Below are 19,362 nucleotides of genomic sequence, written 5' to 3'. Positions count from 1 at the left end.
CGGTCTGAGGTACATTAATAACTGGCTCTATGGATGAGGGACCTAAGGAAGGGGTAAATGAGGGCAGTACCGAATACAGACTTCCTCTTTAGTAAAGGAATTTGTGGGAAAGAGCCTAAACTCCGTGTTAGCATCCATATAATGTGGCAAAACAAGGGTATTAGAGAAGCAGGGTGGATGACTGGTTTTGCACAATTCCCAGAGTGTCATCCTAAACCCACTCACAGGTCTTTCTGTGCTCTCAGCACTCAAAAGGCTGAGGCAGGAGGATGATGAGTTGCAGGCCAGCCTGGGTTATGGAAACTGTCTCAACAAAGACGGTGGGGGATGGGGGATGGGGGATGGGGAAGAGGCTGTGCAACTTGGCCATGTCCCCTTTGAAGACTTTAGAACTGACAAAATAATGGCCACCAAGTGCTTCATAAATGACTTTTCATATCTAGAAACTCACAAAAAAATTTTTTTAGCCAGCAAGATTGAAATGGAGCAACCTCCCCATTTCAAATGACCTCTTCCATCTTTCCAACACAAGACCGACTCAAATTCAGTGTTACCCACTAATTACTAAACATTTTCACAGTGGCCCAGTCAAAAAAAAATACCTCATGGAAACAGAACAAAGCTAGAGAGAAAAGCCACCCTTTAAAGATTCTGCCCGGAATTTTAAGCCTTTCCACTGTATCAACATTATTTCTTTCATGACTGCTTTAGTTTTTCACCAGCACTACTAGGAAATGAACTACCTTAAGAAATCACTGCCACGTGTGTAAATGGCAAAGGTGTTTATAATCTAGGATGAGTAAAATGCAACGGGACAGGACTATTTCTAGATCCCAGTAAAGTAAGAACATTAACACCTGATTCTCAGTTTTAAAGGAAAGGCTGAGAAGAAAAATCAGGGTGTGGCCAATGCCCTTCTGGGCTTTCATTTATGGCTCCTGGTGCTGCTTCTTAAGGTTTCTGCTTTGCTGAGCACTGGAGGAGGGGGTGCTCACCAGGGCATTCTAATAGCCCTTAACTCTCCTCGGAACACTAACTATACACGAGTGTCGCTCAGACTCTGATCATCCCCCTGCCTCGACAGCTGGCGTCCACGTGTGAAGTTCCTGCCCTCAGTACTCTGCTGACAGCCAGGCTCCAGACTGAACTCCACAGCTCTCAGCCATCCCCAGACTGCTCATCTACACAAGCAACACTGCAGTTCTCAGCAGACATCTAGTCTGGACTGTCCTCCCTTCTCCTTCCACCGACAGGCCGTTCACGGACGTGTGTTGTCAAACGCGGACTCGAAGGGGAGCTGGCGCGCCTCACGAAGGCCCCAGAGCCGGGCGTGGACTTTCTCTGGTGGACGGGCAGCCTCAGGCCTGGTCCGGGTCGGGTTCCGCGGAGATCCGGCCGACGAAGGAAGCGCAAGCCCGCCCGCCCGGCCCAGCGCGACTCAACCCCCACCCCGCCCCAGGCCGCCGCGTCCTCACCGTGCCACACCGGCCCGCGCCGCCGCCAGCCAGGCCTCCTCCACGTAGTGCGCCCGCGCGGCCCGCTCCGGAGAGCCCCTGCTTCCCCGCCCCCGCCGCGTCCGCCGCAGCCCCGCCCCCCGCGGACGCACCACCGATTGGCCTGCGGGCGGACTGGCGCCTGCGAGCGCAGCACCTAGCTCTGATTGGCGGCCACACGGAGCAGGGCGGGGCGAGAGAGAACCATAAAGTCAAAGGCAAAGCTGTGCAGCATTTCCGCGGGTGGAACCGTGCTTCGGCACGCTGGGCGGGTCCTTGGTCTTGGGAGGAGCTTTAGGACACGAGAGCTCAGTGCTGGGAGGGACTTAGAGCCGGGAGTTCTCTGTCTTCACTTTGGCACGGTCGGAGGATTCGGTCTCGGACGTGTCTTCCGAACAAGGGGAGGACTCACCCCAGGGCTGGACTCTGGAACGCGGGTGGGCCTTACGTAGGCCTTGGGCGGGACTCTGGCACACAGGCGGGTCTGAGCCTACAGCCAGGCTTTGACAAGGGGGGGCGGTCCCCTTTCTGGGTGGGGCCTGGGACTGCCAGCTCGCGGGACTTTCTTGGCATTCATAGCCTTGGTCAGGCCACTAACTGCCGGCCTCCTTCCTATCTCCTATCCATCTTGCTCAACCTGGAAAAGTGGAACTGTGTTCTGTAGGCACCAGATGTTCCTAAAAAGTTGCCTTTGAGGTGATGTACTTGGCAGGCTATGCCAAGGAAGAGCCTTGGAAACCTTCGTTGTTCCATTATGGATTTGAGGTTCTTTGTAGGAATGAAAATGATGAGACCAGATTCTGGGCCCTCTATTCTTGTGACCTGAAGCACACCTGCTTTCTTACATTGATTAAATGAACGGCCCAATAGGAAGCTAACCCTCTCAACCAGTCCAAGCTAAATAAATCCAGGAACGATTTTAGCATAGCCCCAAGAGATTCTGAGCACTGGCCTTTGGAAAGTTCCTAAGAGAAGCTGGGAGAGCCTCAGCCCACTAGGCAAGGAGTGGGCTCAGCAATGTGAGGAGACCTCTCACCTTCTTCCACCACCTTAGCCCTTTCCTTTAACCAGCCACTGCCACTGAGTGTGCTGTCAATCGTAAGGAGCTGGACAGGGCAGGAATGTGGTTAGACATGAGCAACCTCAATGACCTGGAGAGCAGGAGCCTCACAGCCTTGAGGTCAGTGTGCTGTTCAGAAAACAAGAGGAAGAAGCCAGTTGTGGTACACGCCTTTAATCCCAGCACTCAGGGAGGCGAAGGTAGACACAGGAGGAAGGCTGTGAGTTTGAGGTTAGCCTGGTCTACAAAGCAAACAGGACAACCAAGCCTACACAGAGAATCTAACACCCCCGCAAAAAAAAAAAAAAAAAAAAAAAAGCAGGAGGAAGAGAGGGGCTGGGAAGGTACTAGGTGGTCAACCCAGTGGTTAGGCTGCCAACTGGGCAAGAGGCCAAGATGAGGTTGATCTTCCACCCAGATTACAATAATTCGTCCAGATTACGATAAAGTTTAGGTTTGTGTGTGTCTTAAACATTTATTTTATGTATGTATGCAAGTCCTTTCTTTCCCCTTTTTGAGTCCCCAGATCAAACTAAGGTTTGATCAGCCTGGATGGCAAAATACTCTTAACCACTGAACCATCTCACTATTCCAAATTCAGGTTTTTAAAGTTGTTTTCCTGGGCTGGAGAGATAGTTTAGTTATTAAGAACACTGGCTGCTCTTCCAGAACACCCAAATCCGATTCCTGGCACCCACACGGCTACCCAAAACTGTCCGTAACTTCAGATCCAGGGGATCTGACATTATTTTCTACCTCCCTGAGCACTAGATGTGCACATGGTACAGAACACACGAGCAGGCAAAACATTCATACACATAGAATGAAAACTTAACAATCTGAGTGGTGGCTCACACCTTTAATCTCAGCACTCTACAGGCAGAGGCAGATGGATTTCTAGAGTTGGAGACCAGCCTGTTCTACATAGAGTTCCAGGCTAGCCAGGCTACAAAGTGAGTCTCAAACAAACCAACCAACAAATAAATGAAGTTGTGTAGCAAATTAAAAAGCTGTTTTCCTAACTTATCTTTCTTACAAATATGGAGAATTAGAAATATATAATGGATCACCTTTATTTCCCACTATGTTTAACAGTTGTTGTTTCATTTTATAATTAGTAAACTTAACTATGAAGTCTTAGTGTCCATTTTTACCAAATAATCTATAGACCTTTTGATAACCTGTACATAGTTTTGTCCCAGCTGTACCATTTCTTTTGGGCCATCTGGGTTACTTCTCATGAAAACATACTCAACTGATGAAAGCATAAGAAAACATGTAACTTCTTGTTCTGATACAATTGTCATTGGGTCCTGAATCTTCCCAGTGAACCTCACACCTTACTCAAATAAGAAGGACTACTCATTTATTATCTAAACAATAGTGCTTTATTGAAAAAGGGTTAGTTTAAATGGATACAAAGTTGAAGTGTAAAATATTTTCAAAATACATTTCTATAGGTACAGGTTACTTCTTAGTGAAAGAGCAAATATTTGTTAGCAAATGTGTATGTTTAGATTTGGGCAGAAAACTGAAGAGGATTAGAACTGTGGGCTGCCATACCTCATAATATACACTGCAATCCTTGGATATCAGCTGGCTCTAAGTGGCAAACTCACAAACACAGGGCTTACACTGAATGCTTGGAAATGCTTTTTTAAAAAGAAAGGAAAAACAAAACAAAACAAAACCAAAAAAAAAAAAACAATTCTTTTTCCAACAAACTTAATGTCAGAATAACCCAAACAAAGGACTGCATGGATGCACTCTAAAGTCATCAATACTTTTCTTAGTAGGAACTACACACAATGAATCCCCCTGACCATTCACAGTGATAGAATAATAAAAGAGGAAAGCAAGCAAACATCGTATTTTCTGTAATTTTTAACTAACAAATTTTAAGTTTCATTTCATTAGTACTATTTTTCATTTCATTAGTACTATTGACTTTTTGCCTGAATTACACATAAATCCCTACCTCATCATCAACCAAGCACTAAACTAGCACCTGCTTTGCTTCCTCCACACCACTGTCTCCTTTACTTGCCCCTTTCTAAGACTGTTAACTGACATTAGAAGACATGGTAGGTGCGAGAAGTCTGGCCAGAATATAAACCAAGCATGGCTCTGATCACCTGCTTGCAGCACAGATCTGAAGTGCCTTTCATTCATGTCATGAAGACATTTCTGCTATACAAACTAGGGAAAAAGTGACAGTGGCTGAAAACAGATGAGACAGTCTGCACATTAAAAACAAAAAACTGCTACTTTCCTTTTGATAGAAAATCACTGAAAAAGGGAAGAGTTAGAGGGAAACCTGGCAGGCATTTTGGCATCAAATGGAGCACTACCCAATCACAAGCCTGGATTCAGATCCATGCCAGCCAAGGACCATGATTTCCACTGCCATGGCAGATCTTTTGCACCTAGTTATAGAAAGTACATTAAAGTGCACTATAAAATATAAACATTTTGGTTTCTTAAAAAAGTATTGCCTTTTTAGTTGAGTAAAAAGTTTACTGACTCTTAGTGTGTAAAGAGTCTTGATACAACATGAAGCTGTAGCTCATAGCTGCTTTGCTTCTCTCCACAGCAGAGTCTGCGTCCACAGTATAAAGGCCTTGTAGTGAGTTCTCTACAGAGGTTTGAAAATGACCTGGCACTAGAATCCAGAGCTCTTAAAATTCAACCCTGAAATCCTGCTTTTTAAAAGCTATTTAAGTATAAACATGTATCTCATTAGATAAACTCCCCTGTTTTACCTGGTTAACAGATAAATGTGCAGATGAATTAACCGTATTAGCTGCAGCAGCAAAATTAGTTTTGGGTGTTCTGCATAAATAAAGTTAACAGTGACTTCATTCTAATAAGCAAGTATCCTGCCACCAATATGCACAGCCACCTCTGTCACCATGTCCACCACACAGAACATTTTGAGCAAATAAAAATGTCTAGATATAAATCAGGAGTACTTGTTAATGATTAGTCAGGCCAGCTAAATCAAAGAAATTCACTATTAAGAGTATACATGTTGACTGATTCTTAGAAATAAATTCTAACATTAATGGTTAAGGAGGAAAAAATTCAGAAGTTACCTCAGAAAATATAAACTGTAATATAGCAATGAAATATAAATGTTAAAGTACTTTATACCAAAGAATTAAGATTAAAAAAAAGAAAAAGATATAAAACCCAAAATCAAAAGTTAAAAAAAAAAAAGCCAAAAAAACTGCAATCTTCAGGCACAGGTACTCAAATGTGGATGGACACACTTCCATGGGTGTGAAGAAACATGATGCTGTAGCACTTATCAGGGAGACTTTCTTTTTATCCAAGAGTGTTTCCTGGAAAGTAAAAACAAAACAATCTAAATAGAAGTGATGCATTTGTTACTTCGATCAGTGATAACACTCCCTTTTGCATAACAAAGAGCATAATCCGAGCATTTAAGATGCCAGTTATGAGGCTCAGAAACTACAGCTTCTGTAAAACTAAACTGTTCAGAATGAGAGCAGCCCACAGATCTATGTGATATGCCAATTTCCAATGGTCACAGCATAGTTGCCTAAAGGCTTGGAGGTCAGAGGTCTGCACCAAGGTGACCCTTACCTAAACTGTCACCTTTCCTTTTTTTCATCTGCAGAAGCTTTTAATAAATCAATAAAGTCCTTTTTGAAGATGTTTCAGATATTAAGGAATTTTCAACACTATGAGTAATGAAGTTTTAAAATTTTCTTTAATATAAATTTTGTTTGTAGGCGCTGGAGAAATGGCTCAGTGGTTAAGAGAGCTCTTTCAAAGGACCTGGGTATAATTCCCAGCACCCACATGGCAGCTCACAACTGTCTGTAATGACAATTCCAAGGGATCTGACACCTTCACACTAATGCAAATAAAATGAAAATTAAATAAATTACAAAATTTTTTTTGGTGTGTAACATTAAAATACAGGAATGTCTTTACTAGACAGTAGGCGGCAGCAGAGAAGAGTTTCTGCTTTTCAATAAAAGGCTAATAGTAGATTTAATACAGATAATAGCAGATTTAAAAATGCAAAAATTATTAAGGCTTAGGACAAAGAAAGTCACCATACGCAAGGCCGAGCTGGTGAGATTCTCCCTAATCCCAACTTACTAACATCAAAGCGCCGCCTCACACATGGTGCCCGAGCGTGCCGCTGTCGCTGTCACCACCCTGCATCTGCATCTGCATCTGCGCCTGCATCCTCGCGATCATCTCCTGCATGCGCCGGAGCTGGAACAGTCCATGGAAGATTAAGTCGTGACTCACAGTATTTAGGTTCCACTGCTATTCTCAAACACAGTGTGTTCAAATAAAAACATAAAAACCCATATAAAAGGTCAACATGTCACCAAGAATTCATGTCAATGACAAGACTGAAATGATCAATAAACAGGAGCAACAGTTACAGCATATTAAGATGATGAGGCCAGAAAGAAGGTATCTATTAACCCCTGAGGAACACAAAGGGCATCTTTTCTGCTGGACAAGGTCGAGCTATGAAAACAATACTTATCCACTGCTACCTTTATCATTTTTTGTTATTTTTGAGACACATTATAATGTAGCCCAGGCTAGCCTCAAACTTCCTATGTAGCTGAAGATGACCTTGAATTCCTGATCCAATGCTGGAATTACAGGCAATTACAATCATGCCTAATTTATGCCTTGCTGAGATTGAACCCAGGGGTTCCTGTATGCTATATAAGCATTCTAACAACTGTGCTACACCCCTAGGCTCCTCACTGATCATTGTCACTGAGGTCTGTAGATGTTCAGAAAGGCTCCAGGCAAGTACTCAAAAATATTTACTCAAATTTTCTTCAGGTAGATTTGTGTTTACAAGTATCTTATCCACATTGAATTGATTTGGCAAAAAAAAAAAAAAGGAAAAAAAACCACCTCTTTTTGTTTACAGAAGGCCTTGTGACCATATCACCACTAAACAATCTGCACCCACAACTCTACTAGGTCTGAACACGCCATTTTCATTCGTATAGTTCTATAGTCCTAATTGATTTCTAGCTAGTTATCTGGATATCAACTGTTCTCTAAAATGTTTCTCTAACCAAAAGAGCAAGGCTCTTCTCATTAGTCCAGTTTTACATGATCTCCCTGTGTTTTCACATGCTTGTTTACTCCTTCAAACATCGATAATTACTTCACCAAATACAAATAACAGTTTGCCAGGGTATTTTTTTTAAAGATGGCTATAAATTTAGAGGTTTAGAAGACTGAATTCTAATACTAATGGTGTCTATTTTAACCTTTATAATCTTATTAGAAGCATTTTCTTAATTCTTCCTTCATGAAAGTCCTACATATTTTCTACCCCATGTTTGAAAATGAATACAATGGAGGCTTCACTGTGCTTCCCAACTGGTTATTATCTATGTATAGGGAAAAAAGATATTTGAACACTTTATAGAAATCATATTACCTTGTATTATTAGCTAAATTGCTACTGGAGATTGAATAAAGCAATATATTTTAAAATATGTATATTCCATATTTACACATATATTTTAAAGACTTGTGCATAATACTTAAAAAGGATAAGAATGCAAAACTACAATAAACTAATTACAAATATTTTTGATAACTGCAGATGCCAGAATATGACTATTCTACTTTACCTCAGCTTCCTTTTCAAGTAAGATCTGGTCTTTATTCATGTCCTCATTCTCCACTTTCCTGAGAGTGCAAAAAAACAAAAACAAAAACAAACAAAAGCAACAGTTACAACTGTAATATTGTAATGCACTTCTGAGTAGAGATGCCCAGAGAAAACTTCGGAATCCTTAAGAACACCACTTTATAACCACATGCTTACTGAAGGGCCCGGACTGCTCAAATGACAAGCAGGGCTCCAGCGGGCCTTGCCTTTCCCCCTTCCCTCTCCCTTGTAAACCATGAATTACATTCCTAAAGCTAGACAGCAAGGTCTGTTCCCTTATTTGCATACTTTCTTAGCCAGACTCATTCCTGAGGCCAACCACAAAGGTCCAGCTATCAAAGTATTGCAGTTCAGGAATCAAAAGCCCTTTTTTAAATCACCTAATTAACTTGCCCAATCAAAATATGCCACCACATCCTTGCCCATTCTAACAGTTCTCTCCGTTTCTCCTCTTAAAAATTGCAACTGCAAGGTCATTTGCTGCTATTTTCTGTCTGAGTCAGACAGCAGGAACTTTTACTTTTTTTCCCTGCTCAATAAAGGATCTCTCTTGGGTACGGTTTGTGCCTAATCTGGGTTCTGGGAGAGAGCCTCCCACTCTGTTGGGGTCCCCTTCCCATACAGCTCTTTAAATTAAAGGCATAAACGAAAACAAGGAAGGAAAAATGACAAAACAAGAAACTGGAAATTTAGAAGACTTGTTTCTGTAAGCTGGAAAAATCGATTTGACTTTGTCTTACCAGTCAAAAAGTGGCAGGTCTAACCCAAAGAAGGGTCTTCGTTTTATGTAAGTTCCCCCTTATGACTATACCGTGAATAAAACTATTACACTTGAAAGGGCCAGAAGGAGCTGGATGAACGGAGCAGACAGGATTGAGGAAAGAACCTCTAAGCACACTGACAATACCAAAAGCATATGCTTGTAGAGATCCTTGAACTTTTTGCTTCTAAAAATCTTTCTTAATGTACAGTTTTCAAGTCAGTATCAGGCCAGAGGATCTCTGGAGCTGAAGTTACAGACACTTCTAAGCTTCCTAGGAGCCAAACTAAAGTCCTTTGAAAGATCAGTGTGCACTCTTAACTGCTGTGCCATCTCTCCATCCTGTCAAAAAACTTTGAATAACTAATGTACATTACTCATTCATTCAGCCATGTCATTCAACTCATTCATTCAGTAGAGACATGTTTTATCAGATGCAGTTAGGGCACAAAGTACACATCTCATACAAATAAATATACGAGGATAGCAAAAAAAGAAAAGGTGAATGGATGTGGCCACACTGAGTCTGTAAAGAACAGAGCTGTTACTCCAGTGACACCCATGGCGAACTTATCCTCCACAGCTCTCTGTGGTGCCTATCCTTATTTATAGACACATCACTACTTCTGAAGAAGTACTAATACATGCCTATGGCTTTCCCATCTAAAGCTGTTTGTTTAAAAGAAACGTTTTATTATTATTAGTCCACATGTCTGTGTTTTGCCTGCCATGTATGCCTATGCAGTACATGCATGCCTAGTGCCCCAAGATGCCAGAAGCAAGCATCAAATCCCCTGTAACTGGAATTACAGCAAGTTTGTGAACTGCCATGCAGGTGCTGGGAAATGAACCCAGGTCTTCTGCAAGAGGAGCAAGTGTTCTCAACCAGAGCCATCTTTCCAGTCTCTAAAGCTGTGCCTGATGTGCACATTTTGAATGTCTCTTCCCCAACCTGCACCCCACCTGACTGAACTAGCAATATTCTTTTAACAATTTTTGAAAAGGAAGTCAAGAAGTGTGAGCTAAACACACAAAAGACGGGAAGTGTCACAGAGAACATGATGCAGGGAAGACAATGTGACAACCTGCCGCCTCTCTTCAGCCTCTCAGAACGGAAGTTTTCATAGTGAAGGTCTTGGGTCACTTCCTGTAGGTCCTGCATGTGGGTGCTGAAAAAAGAGAAGACATACAACAGGGGCTTAAGAGGATGGCAGTCTCACAGGGAACAACATATTAATAGAGAACACAGAAAAAAAAAAAAACAACAAAAAAAAAAACAAACTGCCAGTATTGAGAGCCCAGTACTGTAAACTGTATATAGATTGCTGGTATCTCAGGTAAGACACTTAACTGTGGAAATGCTTATGTGACGTAAGCTCCCTTGCAACCACCATAAGCTACAATATAAAGGTCTAGCTAGAACATTTTCTCCTGAGCACTGCCACAGGCACAACTACAAGACAAAGCCATTATCATTGGAGAGATATTGATACACAAGAGATTTTATGAGATTTCATTAGGGTAAATGACACCTGAGATAAAACATACTTTATTTTTCTAAAACATCTTATAAGAAGTATATAATTCTAACAGGTCTCTGCCCAGCTTTTTTTTTTTTTCCCAAATACTACAGACTAAAAATGTGTGTAGAACATTACAATACATTTCTGTTTACTCAAGATCTAAGGATGTGGATAAAAGGGTAGTGAGATCTTCTTCGTTCTAAGAAACACACAACTGGCATAACAGAGGACTACCACACCTATTGTGGGACACTAATAACCCTGAATGAATAGGCTAGAACAACCACTGCTCAGCACTGCGCAGCAAGTGTGTCTTAACTACTTTCAATACTAATATGTTACATTGGTAATAACTTGGATGGTAACATCTTACTGGTTTCATTCAGTAAACACTGTTGGCCTAAGTAGCAATTTTAACTAATCAAAGTATTAGTTTATTCAGATTACTTCTCTTTGAACTTTTTTCATTCAAGAAGTATATTTTATGGAGAACTATAAGCAGAAAGCTTGAAGGCTTCATGAAGAAATAATAGAGAGAAACTGTTTAGTACGTACAGTATATGGGCATTAAAAACACTATACCCCAAAATATGCATAACCACATAATAGTAAAAACAAAATAGGTTTTTTGTTGTCTCATCATGTGATATCCTTGGATTCATTTTAACATAGCAAGAAGACCATCACACGAAGCCAATATTTCTAGCTTCCAGAAAGAAGACAAATAAGCTTCCATATTTATAAATTACAACAGTGGGAAATAGATCAAGACAGTCTTATGTTAATTTGCCACCCATAACATTTACAGAGTTTCCTAGGCTAATGTTGAAGCAGAAGTGCTGATTTACAGCCTGAAGCATTATTAGGCACTGGGGCTCTTGCTTTGTTTGCTGGGCAGTAGCTATGACACTATGATACTATGGGTCCTGATTTGCTCTACTAACTAACCTGTCACAGGTAAGACAATGCTAACATGTAGGTGTTCATATACAGGTCTAACCATGGCACTATCACCTCAGAATGTCTTTCTTTGTTTTGTGTGTGTACATGTTCAGGTGCTTGCACTGGCCAAAAAGAGGGTGTCAAGTCACCTGAAGCTGTTTGTTACAGGTGGTTGATGGATGCCTGACATGAGTGTAATACAAAGCAAGCACTTTTAACTGTTGACCCATCTCTCCAACCTGCTTTATTTTTCTCTTGTAATTTAGAATTCAACCAGGACAGCCGAGGCTACATAGAGAAACCCTGTCTCAAAAAAATACAACAAAACAAAATTTAAAGATCAATAAACTACAGTGTCTTTTTTCTCCCATACTATTATCCAAAGTTGTTACCTTTAATTATAACCTATTCAAAATCAAGGGTGAGGGGAAGGCATACTTAAAAGAAAAGGGGTGTATTGTTTTTAATCCTGTTGTGTTTTTGTTTTTTCTAGACAGGGTTACTCTGTATAACCCTGACTGGCCTTGAACTCAGAGATATGCCTGCCTCTTGCCTTCCAAGTGATGGAATCAAAGACATGCACCATCACTCCCTGGCTAGTCCTTTTACTTTTTAAAGTTTATACTTATTTATGGGGAGGCACTTAAATCATGGCTTGCATGAAGGTCAAAGAACTTGGAGGAATTAGTTATCATCCTCCACCATATGGATCCTGCAGGTAAAATTCAGGTTGTTGAGTACGGTAGCATGCATGTGTATTGGCTAAGTCAACTCACTGGTCTTTATATATTTATTTTCATTGTCACTTGTGTGTGTGTGTTTGCAGAGGCCAAAAGTCAACATTGGGTGTCTTTTTCAATCACTTTTAATTTCTTTTGTTGTTTAAAAAAAATAAACAAAATGGGAAAAGGTTCTCACTAGAAGGAAAAGGGAAATGAATACAAAGGAAGAAATGAAATAAATAAAAGGGGAAAAAGTATTAAATTTCCTGAAGCTGGAATTACAGGCAATTTTGAGCCAATAGACATAGGTGTTGGAGATCAAAGCCAGGTCTTCTATAAGAACAGCAGTATTTAATTTGTTTATTTTGAGACAGGGTTTCTCTGTGTAGCCTTGGCTTGCTTTGTAGACCAGGCTGACCTCCAACTCACGGAGATCTACCTCCCTTTGCCTCCTTGAGTGCTGGGATTACAGGTATATGCTTATGCACCCTAAAAACAGGAAGTATTTTTAAATTGCTGAGCCATCCCTCTCTCTTGTCCTTCCATCTTTTTTTTTTTTTTTTTTTTTTTAATAAACTTAGGCTGGAGAGCTGGCTCAGAGGTTAAGAGCAATGGTTGCTCTTCCAGAGGTCCCGAGTTCAATCCCCAACACCCACACAGTGGCTCTCAACCATCTATAATGAGATCTGGTGCCCTCTTCTGGCCTGCTGGCCTACATGCAGACAGAATGCTGTAAATAGAAAATAAATAATGTAAGAAAAAAAATAAATTTAAATTATATTTCTGTGTGTTCCCACTATAGTCCACATAGAAAGGCTTTTCTGTACTATTGCCATGGACTGACACAATTCACTGACCCTCTCTACCTTATTTCTGAGAGATGATCTAACAATGAATTTAGAATTTGTAAAACAAGCCAGTGAACCTCATCAATCTACCTGTCTCCATCTCCCCAGTACTAAAATTACAGTCATATACCAGTGTAGCCAGATTTTTTGTGTGGGTGCTGGGGAATCCAAGTTCAAGTCCTTACACTTGAGCAACAGCAAGTATTTTACCTCCGCTGAGTCATCTTCCCAGCCTCCCTTGAAGCACACTTTAAACAATACACTTTCTTTTAGAATGGTGAAAAAACAGATGAAAAACGTTCCCCACAGACTCAGATGCTTGATCGTTCGGTTCCCAATTGGTGGCACGGTCTGGGTATGTTTAAGAGCTTTGGTCTTACTGAAGGAAAGTGTACTACTCATATGGGCATTGAGATTTCAAAGCCTCCTGCCATTTCCAGTGTGTTCTTGCTGCTTCCTGCACTCAGTTTAAGTTCTCAGCTAGTTATTAACTATAGTACCTGTTACTTCCCCGCCACAACATTAAGCCCAAGTAAATCCTTTTACAAGTTGCCTTTGTTATGGTAGTTTATCAGAGCAAAAGAAAAGCACCACCTATACTTTACCCTCTTAACAGCAAAGGTGCTGGGGATTAAAGTGCTTATCTAGCATAATCAAGTCCCTTGGTTCAATTTGCAGCACTGTATAAACTGGGTGTGGTGACACATGCCTAGAATACCAGCACAGGGGGAGGTAGAGGAAGGAGAACCAAAAGTTCAAAGTCATCCTTGGATACACAGAGAATTTGAAGCCAACCAACATTTTTATTACTATAAAAATGAAACTCACCTGTAAAGGAAAGATGTTTATCAGTTGCTAAAAATAAATGAAAACCTCAAGGCTAAATGAGGTTTCTCTCATCTAATGTGAGATCTTCAGGCTAACAAGGAGAAGCACTGTGTGTTAGAGCTGACCTGGGGAAACTGCAAGAGACTGTCCACCTTCTAGGAGGACGCAGAACCTCTTAGGTCATAGTTAAATTTCCCTTTAGCTCAGTGGTTTAAGATGAGAGAGCAAGAAAACAATTACTACACTACAAGTCCTAGGAGAAAGAGAGTAGTAGTTCAACAAAAATTTAGAGCCCCAATAAAGAACCTCTGTTCCAAATTGCAATGGTCTTGTTAGTTGAGATAGCGGTATACCCAATTTCTGAATGTCCTGTTCTTCACGTTTTGCTTTGTCGTAGTGAATGCAACAAGTATCTTACATGAGCATTGTTCTAAGCTTCAGGAAGTCATTGTGTTCTGGGTTCTCCACCTCCACAACACCCCATGGGTAGAGACGACCTCTGACCTTCTTGCCTTTGGCTTCAATCAACTGGTTGGAGCCAACCACAGAGAATGGAATACTGGCCTAGAAAGAAACACAAGGTAGTAGAGAACACCAATGTTCACTGTAAACCAAGATGGACACAGAAATGGCTCCCTGCTGCTATACTACAAAGTGGCTTTTCTGTACTTTTGTTTTGAGACAGGGCCTCAATACATAGTTATGGATGACCTGGAATTGGCTATGTAGACCACACTGACCTCTAACTCACAGTGCTTATCCTGCCTCTGCATCCACCAGCCTCCTCAGTGTTGGTAATTAAGTGTGTAACACTATTGCCTGGTCTTAAATACATTTGATTGAGTGCTACATAAGTAACACAATTTACTCAGAAATGGCAATTATTTTCCACATGGAACAAAGTCTAAACAAATAAAAGTCTGCAATGACATTTTCAAGCCTTAAGTTTCATCTATATAGCAAAACCAAATTGTAATAGGACTTTCCAAATCTTGTGACAGTTAAGTTTTCTTGGCCAAATTGTCTTTTAAAATATGTACACAAGAAAACAGGGAACAGGAATTGCTTATCCTATATACTGGGATAGTCCTTACCTTGAGGAGTCTAGTCTGCTCTTTAAAATCTTCATCTTCATCTGACTCTGCATCAGGTAAGTGATAGATTTTGATGTTATGCTCTTCAATTTCATCCAAGATCTAGAACAATAACACAACTAGAATCAATTTTTGCTGCATATTATTTTAGCTAACTCATTAGAAAGTTACAAGAATTATACTCAAGAGGCTGAGACAGGCAGAACTTTGTAAATTGTTGTACACAGTAAGTTTCAGAGCAACCAGAGTGACAAAACAAAAAACAACCAAAACCAAAATCCACTAAAAATATGTAAGAATTATTTATATATCAATGATCCAAAAACTGGTAAGTTATTGTCAACAAGTAATTTTTTTTGTTGTTGTTTGTTTTTGTCTTTTATGAGATTAGATTTCTCTGTGCAGCCTTGGCTGTCATGGACTTACTTTGTAGACCAGGCTGGCCTCAAACTCATAGAGATCTACCTGCCTTTGCCTTCCTGAGTCCTGGGGATTACAGGTATGTGCCACTGTGCCCAGCTATTTTCAAGGAATTTTTCAAATGATAAAACAGTTATTTATGTTTGAATTTTGAGAGCTCTTCTTCTTTAGAAATAACAATAATAGTAACAATTCTATTCTGTCACATTAAACAAAGTAGTAGGAATAATGACAGCTCCAATAACAGTTAAACTGAAAATACTCCCATAATCATCTATCAAGACAAGAGCCAGAGAACAGAGAGAGACACTCTAAGCACCTGAAACTCCTGGGCAATAGTCAGGAGTCTCACACATAGTTACAGAATGGGAGGAGGAGTATATCATGCAGGAAAAAAATTATTAGGGAGAGTAATCCCAGCATCTGGAAGAAGAGGCTGGTAGATCTCTGAGTTCAAGCCAACCTGGTCTATCTACGTATCTCAAAATATCAAAATTAATTAATTGATTGATTGATTAATCATGAGATGGGCATGGTGGCACATGCTTTCAGTACCTATCTCAAAACCAAAACAACAAAACCAAAATAGCTGGGTATACTGGTACACACCTTTAACCCTGGTACATGGGAGGCAGAAGCAGGTGGATCTCTGAGTTTGAGGCGAGTCTAGTCTCCAAAGTGAGTTCCAGGACAGCTAGAACTACATAGAGAAATCCTGTCTCAAACAAACAAACAAACAAACAAACAAACAAACAAATAACAAACAAACCAAAAACCCAAACCATAGTGAGAATAACAATTAATTAAACAACCAAACAGGACACTGCAGAGGCTGGTCATAATTAAACAACCAAGCAGGACACTGCAGAGGCTGGTCAGTGTTGGATTAGCTGAGAGGTGATATGCATCAGGTGGTGCAGATAGCTGCAACATGAGTTTCAAACCCAAATACAGGAAACAATTCTCCTTAGACCCGCCCTTCGGTGGGGCACTGCAGTGAAGCATTCGGGCTAAGGTAACAAACCTTCCTGGGGAAAGCACTCTTCCATGTCACATTACCCCCTCAGTATTTGTTGGGGGCTCCTTATACTCAGCCACTTCCTACGCGATAAGGCTATTTTTATCTAAGAAGAATGTAAACTATACAAATTTGACTCTTTCATGAGAATGAAAAGTAAAAAGCAGAACAAACACAAACAACCCTACAAATATTGAGTACTCTTTGAATGCTAATACATAAGGAGAAATGAATTCTGCAACTCAAGTGAGTCTTCCTTCCTCCTGTTTCCTGGGCAGCTGGCTCAAAGTCATGCTAAGGAGCAGGAGTGGCCAGTTCTTACTCACCCTTTTTTTTAGCCGCTCACGCTCCTTCAGAGTTAGAGTGTCAGCTTTCGCGATGACAGGCACAATGTTCACTTTATTGTGTATCGCTTTCATAAATGCAACATCCAAGGGCTTCAGTCTAAATGTCACACATTTAGAAAAAGCAAGGAATATAACATACACATTTTTTTTCCTCAAAATCATCTCATTCTTGTATTATAATATGCAGCATCTTTCTGTGGTAAAGAACTGACTCACCCATGTCCAAAAGGTGAGATGAAGTAGAAGCAACAATGAACCCTGTTATCAATGATGTGCCGTCGGTTCAGTCCACTCTCATCATGTAGGTAGCGTTCAAACTGCTCATCAATGTAGGAGATAATTGTCTTAAAACTGAAACATAAATTTCAACAGTAATCATCAGGTGCAGAGAAAGGTACTTCCTAACTTCAAAGGAAAAACACATTCCTCTCTCCTTTTGCAGATAGTATGTAAAACAATCCATAACAGAAGACTGACTGTCAATCTTTAGCAAAATAAAGGTGTATGGGCTTTGTTTTTAAACTGTGACAAGTATTAAACAGTTTCAATAAAGCAATGCAAGTCAACAACAGGTTACAAAGTACCTGATAGTTGCCCTGTGAAACAGGAAGGCTGCCAACCCTCTGAAGACACACAACTGCTTCACAAGAGGCCAAGAAACAGGGCAATATCAGAAAGCGTGCAGTCCAAAGGAGGATTATGTAAGCTCCCAAACAGGACAGCAAGTTCACAGCATGATGAGAAGGGAAATATTCTTAATGCAGAACTAGGAGCAGCATCCCCCTTCCTTCCTTCCCTCAGTGCTGCAAAGTTGATGCTTTATTTTGGCAAGTTTACGACAAGGAGGAAGTAGGAACAAAAGTGGGATTTTCTGCACAATAAGGCAACAGGTTGCTCTACCTTCTTAATTTCCTTATTTGTAAAAATGATGACAAAGAGCAGTCATTTACAGGTACTATGACTCAAGTTTCCCCTCCTACCATATGGAAGGGACATACATACAAGAAGAGCAACTTGTCCACTAGTTGCAGTTGTTATCACAGTGCTTTGTTTACGTTAGCAGTTTATAGGTGGTTAACTTTGAGTGCTCTTAGAAAAAACTAATTCTCAAGGTGGACATAGTGCCGGTCATCAAAAGACTTAGGCAAGCAAGACAAGGGAATTTGAGTTCAAGGCCAGCCAGGATTATATAGTGAGACTGTGTTTCAAAGCAGCCATATTTAAACTTTAAGTGATTAGCTCCAGCAACTTCAAGTGTTCTTAACATTGTCTATAAACATACATATGTTATGTTAAGTAAATAAAAACAAATGCATAGCACTGGGCACTTTGGGGGGCTATGCACCCTTTGTGGGTTCATACCAATCCCTGCAGTTGATGGCATCCCCATAACCAGGTGTGTCCACTACTGTAAGCCGAAGCTTCACACCCCGCTCTTCAATCTCAACAGTTGAAGCCTCAATCTGGACAGTTCTTTCAATTTTCTCTAGAAAAGAAATAAACTTAATAGAAAACGTACCTTGAAATCAAGGCAGCATGCAAAAGGAAAGATTATCCATTATTTATGTTCTTACAAAAAATGACTTTGAAGTTCTTGGAAAGTAATATAAGGACTGTTTAAAAAGATTCAGAGTCAGCAAGGAAAATTTTGGTGCTAAAAATGAATGTTTTTCTTGGGACCATTAAAAATAACAACATTGAGGGGCTGGAGAGATGGCTCAGCAGTTACGAATACTTGTTACTCTTGCAGAAAATTAAGGTTCAATCTCTAAGGTTCACAACCATCCGGAACTTTAGTTCTAGGGGATCCAACCTCCAAGGGCACCAGGCAAATATATGGTATACACATATACATTCAGGGAAAACATTCAAACAAATTAAAAAAAAAAAAATCTTCAAATAGCAATACTAGGACTAACAAAATAGCTCATGAAATACAAGCACCAGTTGCCAAGCCTGATGATGACCTGAGTTCAATTCCTGGAACCCATATGGAAGAAGTAGAGAACCAATTCCTGACTTCCATATATGCATGCATACATGAATGTACAAATACACACACATTATGAAAAAATTTTAAATCTTAAGTTTCTGAGACAAAAAATTTATGAGTTTATTTAAAAACAGGACATAAAAATATTGGTGAAAAGGTTGTACATCTTTACTGTGGTTGGCATTATAAGCTTACTCTATTCTTGATAACAAGTATTTATGAGGCTAGAAATGTAGGCCAGTGATAGAGCATTTGACTAGTATGTAAAAGGCCCTAGGTTCAACTCACAGCATTGTAAAGCAAACAAACATATTTGAGAATGCCAGTGTCCTATGCCTGGATAATCAGAGAACAGACAAATTAGGCATGTATTCCTTTTAGATTTATTTATTTATTTTATGTATATGAGTAATCTGTTTGCATGTACACCTGCATGCCAGAAGAGGGCATCAGATCACATTATAGATGGTTATGAGCCACCATGTGGTTGCTGGGAATTGAACTTCGAACCTCTGGAAGAGCAGATAGTGCTCTTAACCACTGAGCCATCTCTCCAGCCCTAGGCATGGATTCCTATAGTAATTTTCTATGTACATAACATTTTAAATTATATTTT

The 19,362-nt window shown here is 40.4% G+C and overlaps 2 protein-coding genes across 9 annotated transcripts in view; both read right to left on the bottom strand.

Moving 5' to 3' along the window:
- Positions 1-1,565, bottom strand: part of Farp2 (FERM, ARH/RhoGEF and pleckstrin domain protein 2) — a 103,185-nt gene extending 101,620 nt beyond the window's left edge. The window contains exon 1 of one of the 3 annotated variants that reach the window (XM_060368915.1): positions 1,476-1,565. The gene's annotated coding sequence lies outside the window, so the exon portion shown is untranslated. The remainder of the gene's footprint in view (positions 1-1,475) is intronic. The other 2 variants (XM_060368914.1, XM_060368916.1) reach the window with 2 other exon arrangements.
- Positions 1,566-3,918: 2,353 nt separating this feature from the next.
- Septin2 (septin 2) overlaps positions 3,919-19,362 on the bottom strand; it is a 31,186-nt gene continuing 15,742 nt past the window's right edge. For 5 of the 6 annotated variants that reach the window (XM_060368913.1, XM_060368910.1, XM_060368911.1 and 2 more), the window contains exons 5-13: positions 18,116-18,239; positions 16,970-17,104; positions 16,733-16,850; positions 14,969-15,070; positions 14,293-14,438; positions 10,097-10,180; positions 8,211-8,268; positions 6,688-6,807; positions 3,919-5,897 (exon numbers count right to left, since the gene is read on the bottom strand). In XM_060368913.1, coding sequence (XP_060224896.1) covers positions 6,706-6,807; positions 8,211-8,268; positions 10,097-10,180; positions 14,293-14,438; positions 14,969-15,070; positions 16,733-16,850; positions 16,970-17,104; positions 18,116-18,239 — 869 coding nt within the window. In that variant the 3' untranslated portion in view covers positions 3,919-5,897; positions 6,688-6,705. The remainder of the gene's footprint in view (positions 5,898-6,687; positions 6,808-8,210; positions 8,269-10,096; positions 10,181-14,292; positions 14,439-14,968; positions 15,071-16,732; positions 16,851-16,969; positions 17,105-18,115; positions 18,240-19,362) is intronic. The other variant, XM_021632040.2, reaches the window with a different exon arrangement.

Source organism: Meriones unguiculatus, chromosome 15, assembly GCF_030254825.1.
Source record: "Meriones unguiculatus strain TT.TT164.6M chromosome 15, Bangor_MerUng_6.1, whole genome shotgun sequence".
NCBI lineage: Eukaryota > Metazoa > Chordata > Mammalia > Rodentia > Muridae > Meriones > Meriones unguiculatus.
This window is presented reverse-complemented; position numbering and strand designations above follow the sequence as displayed.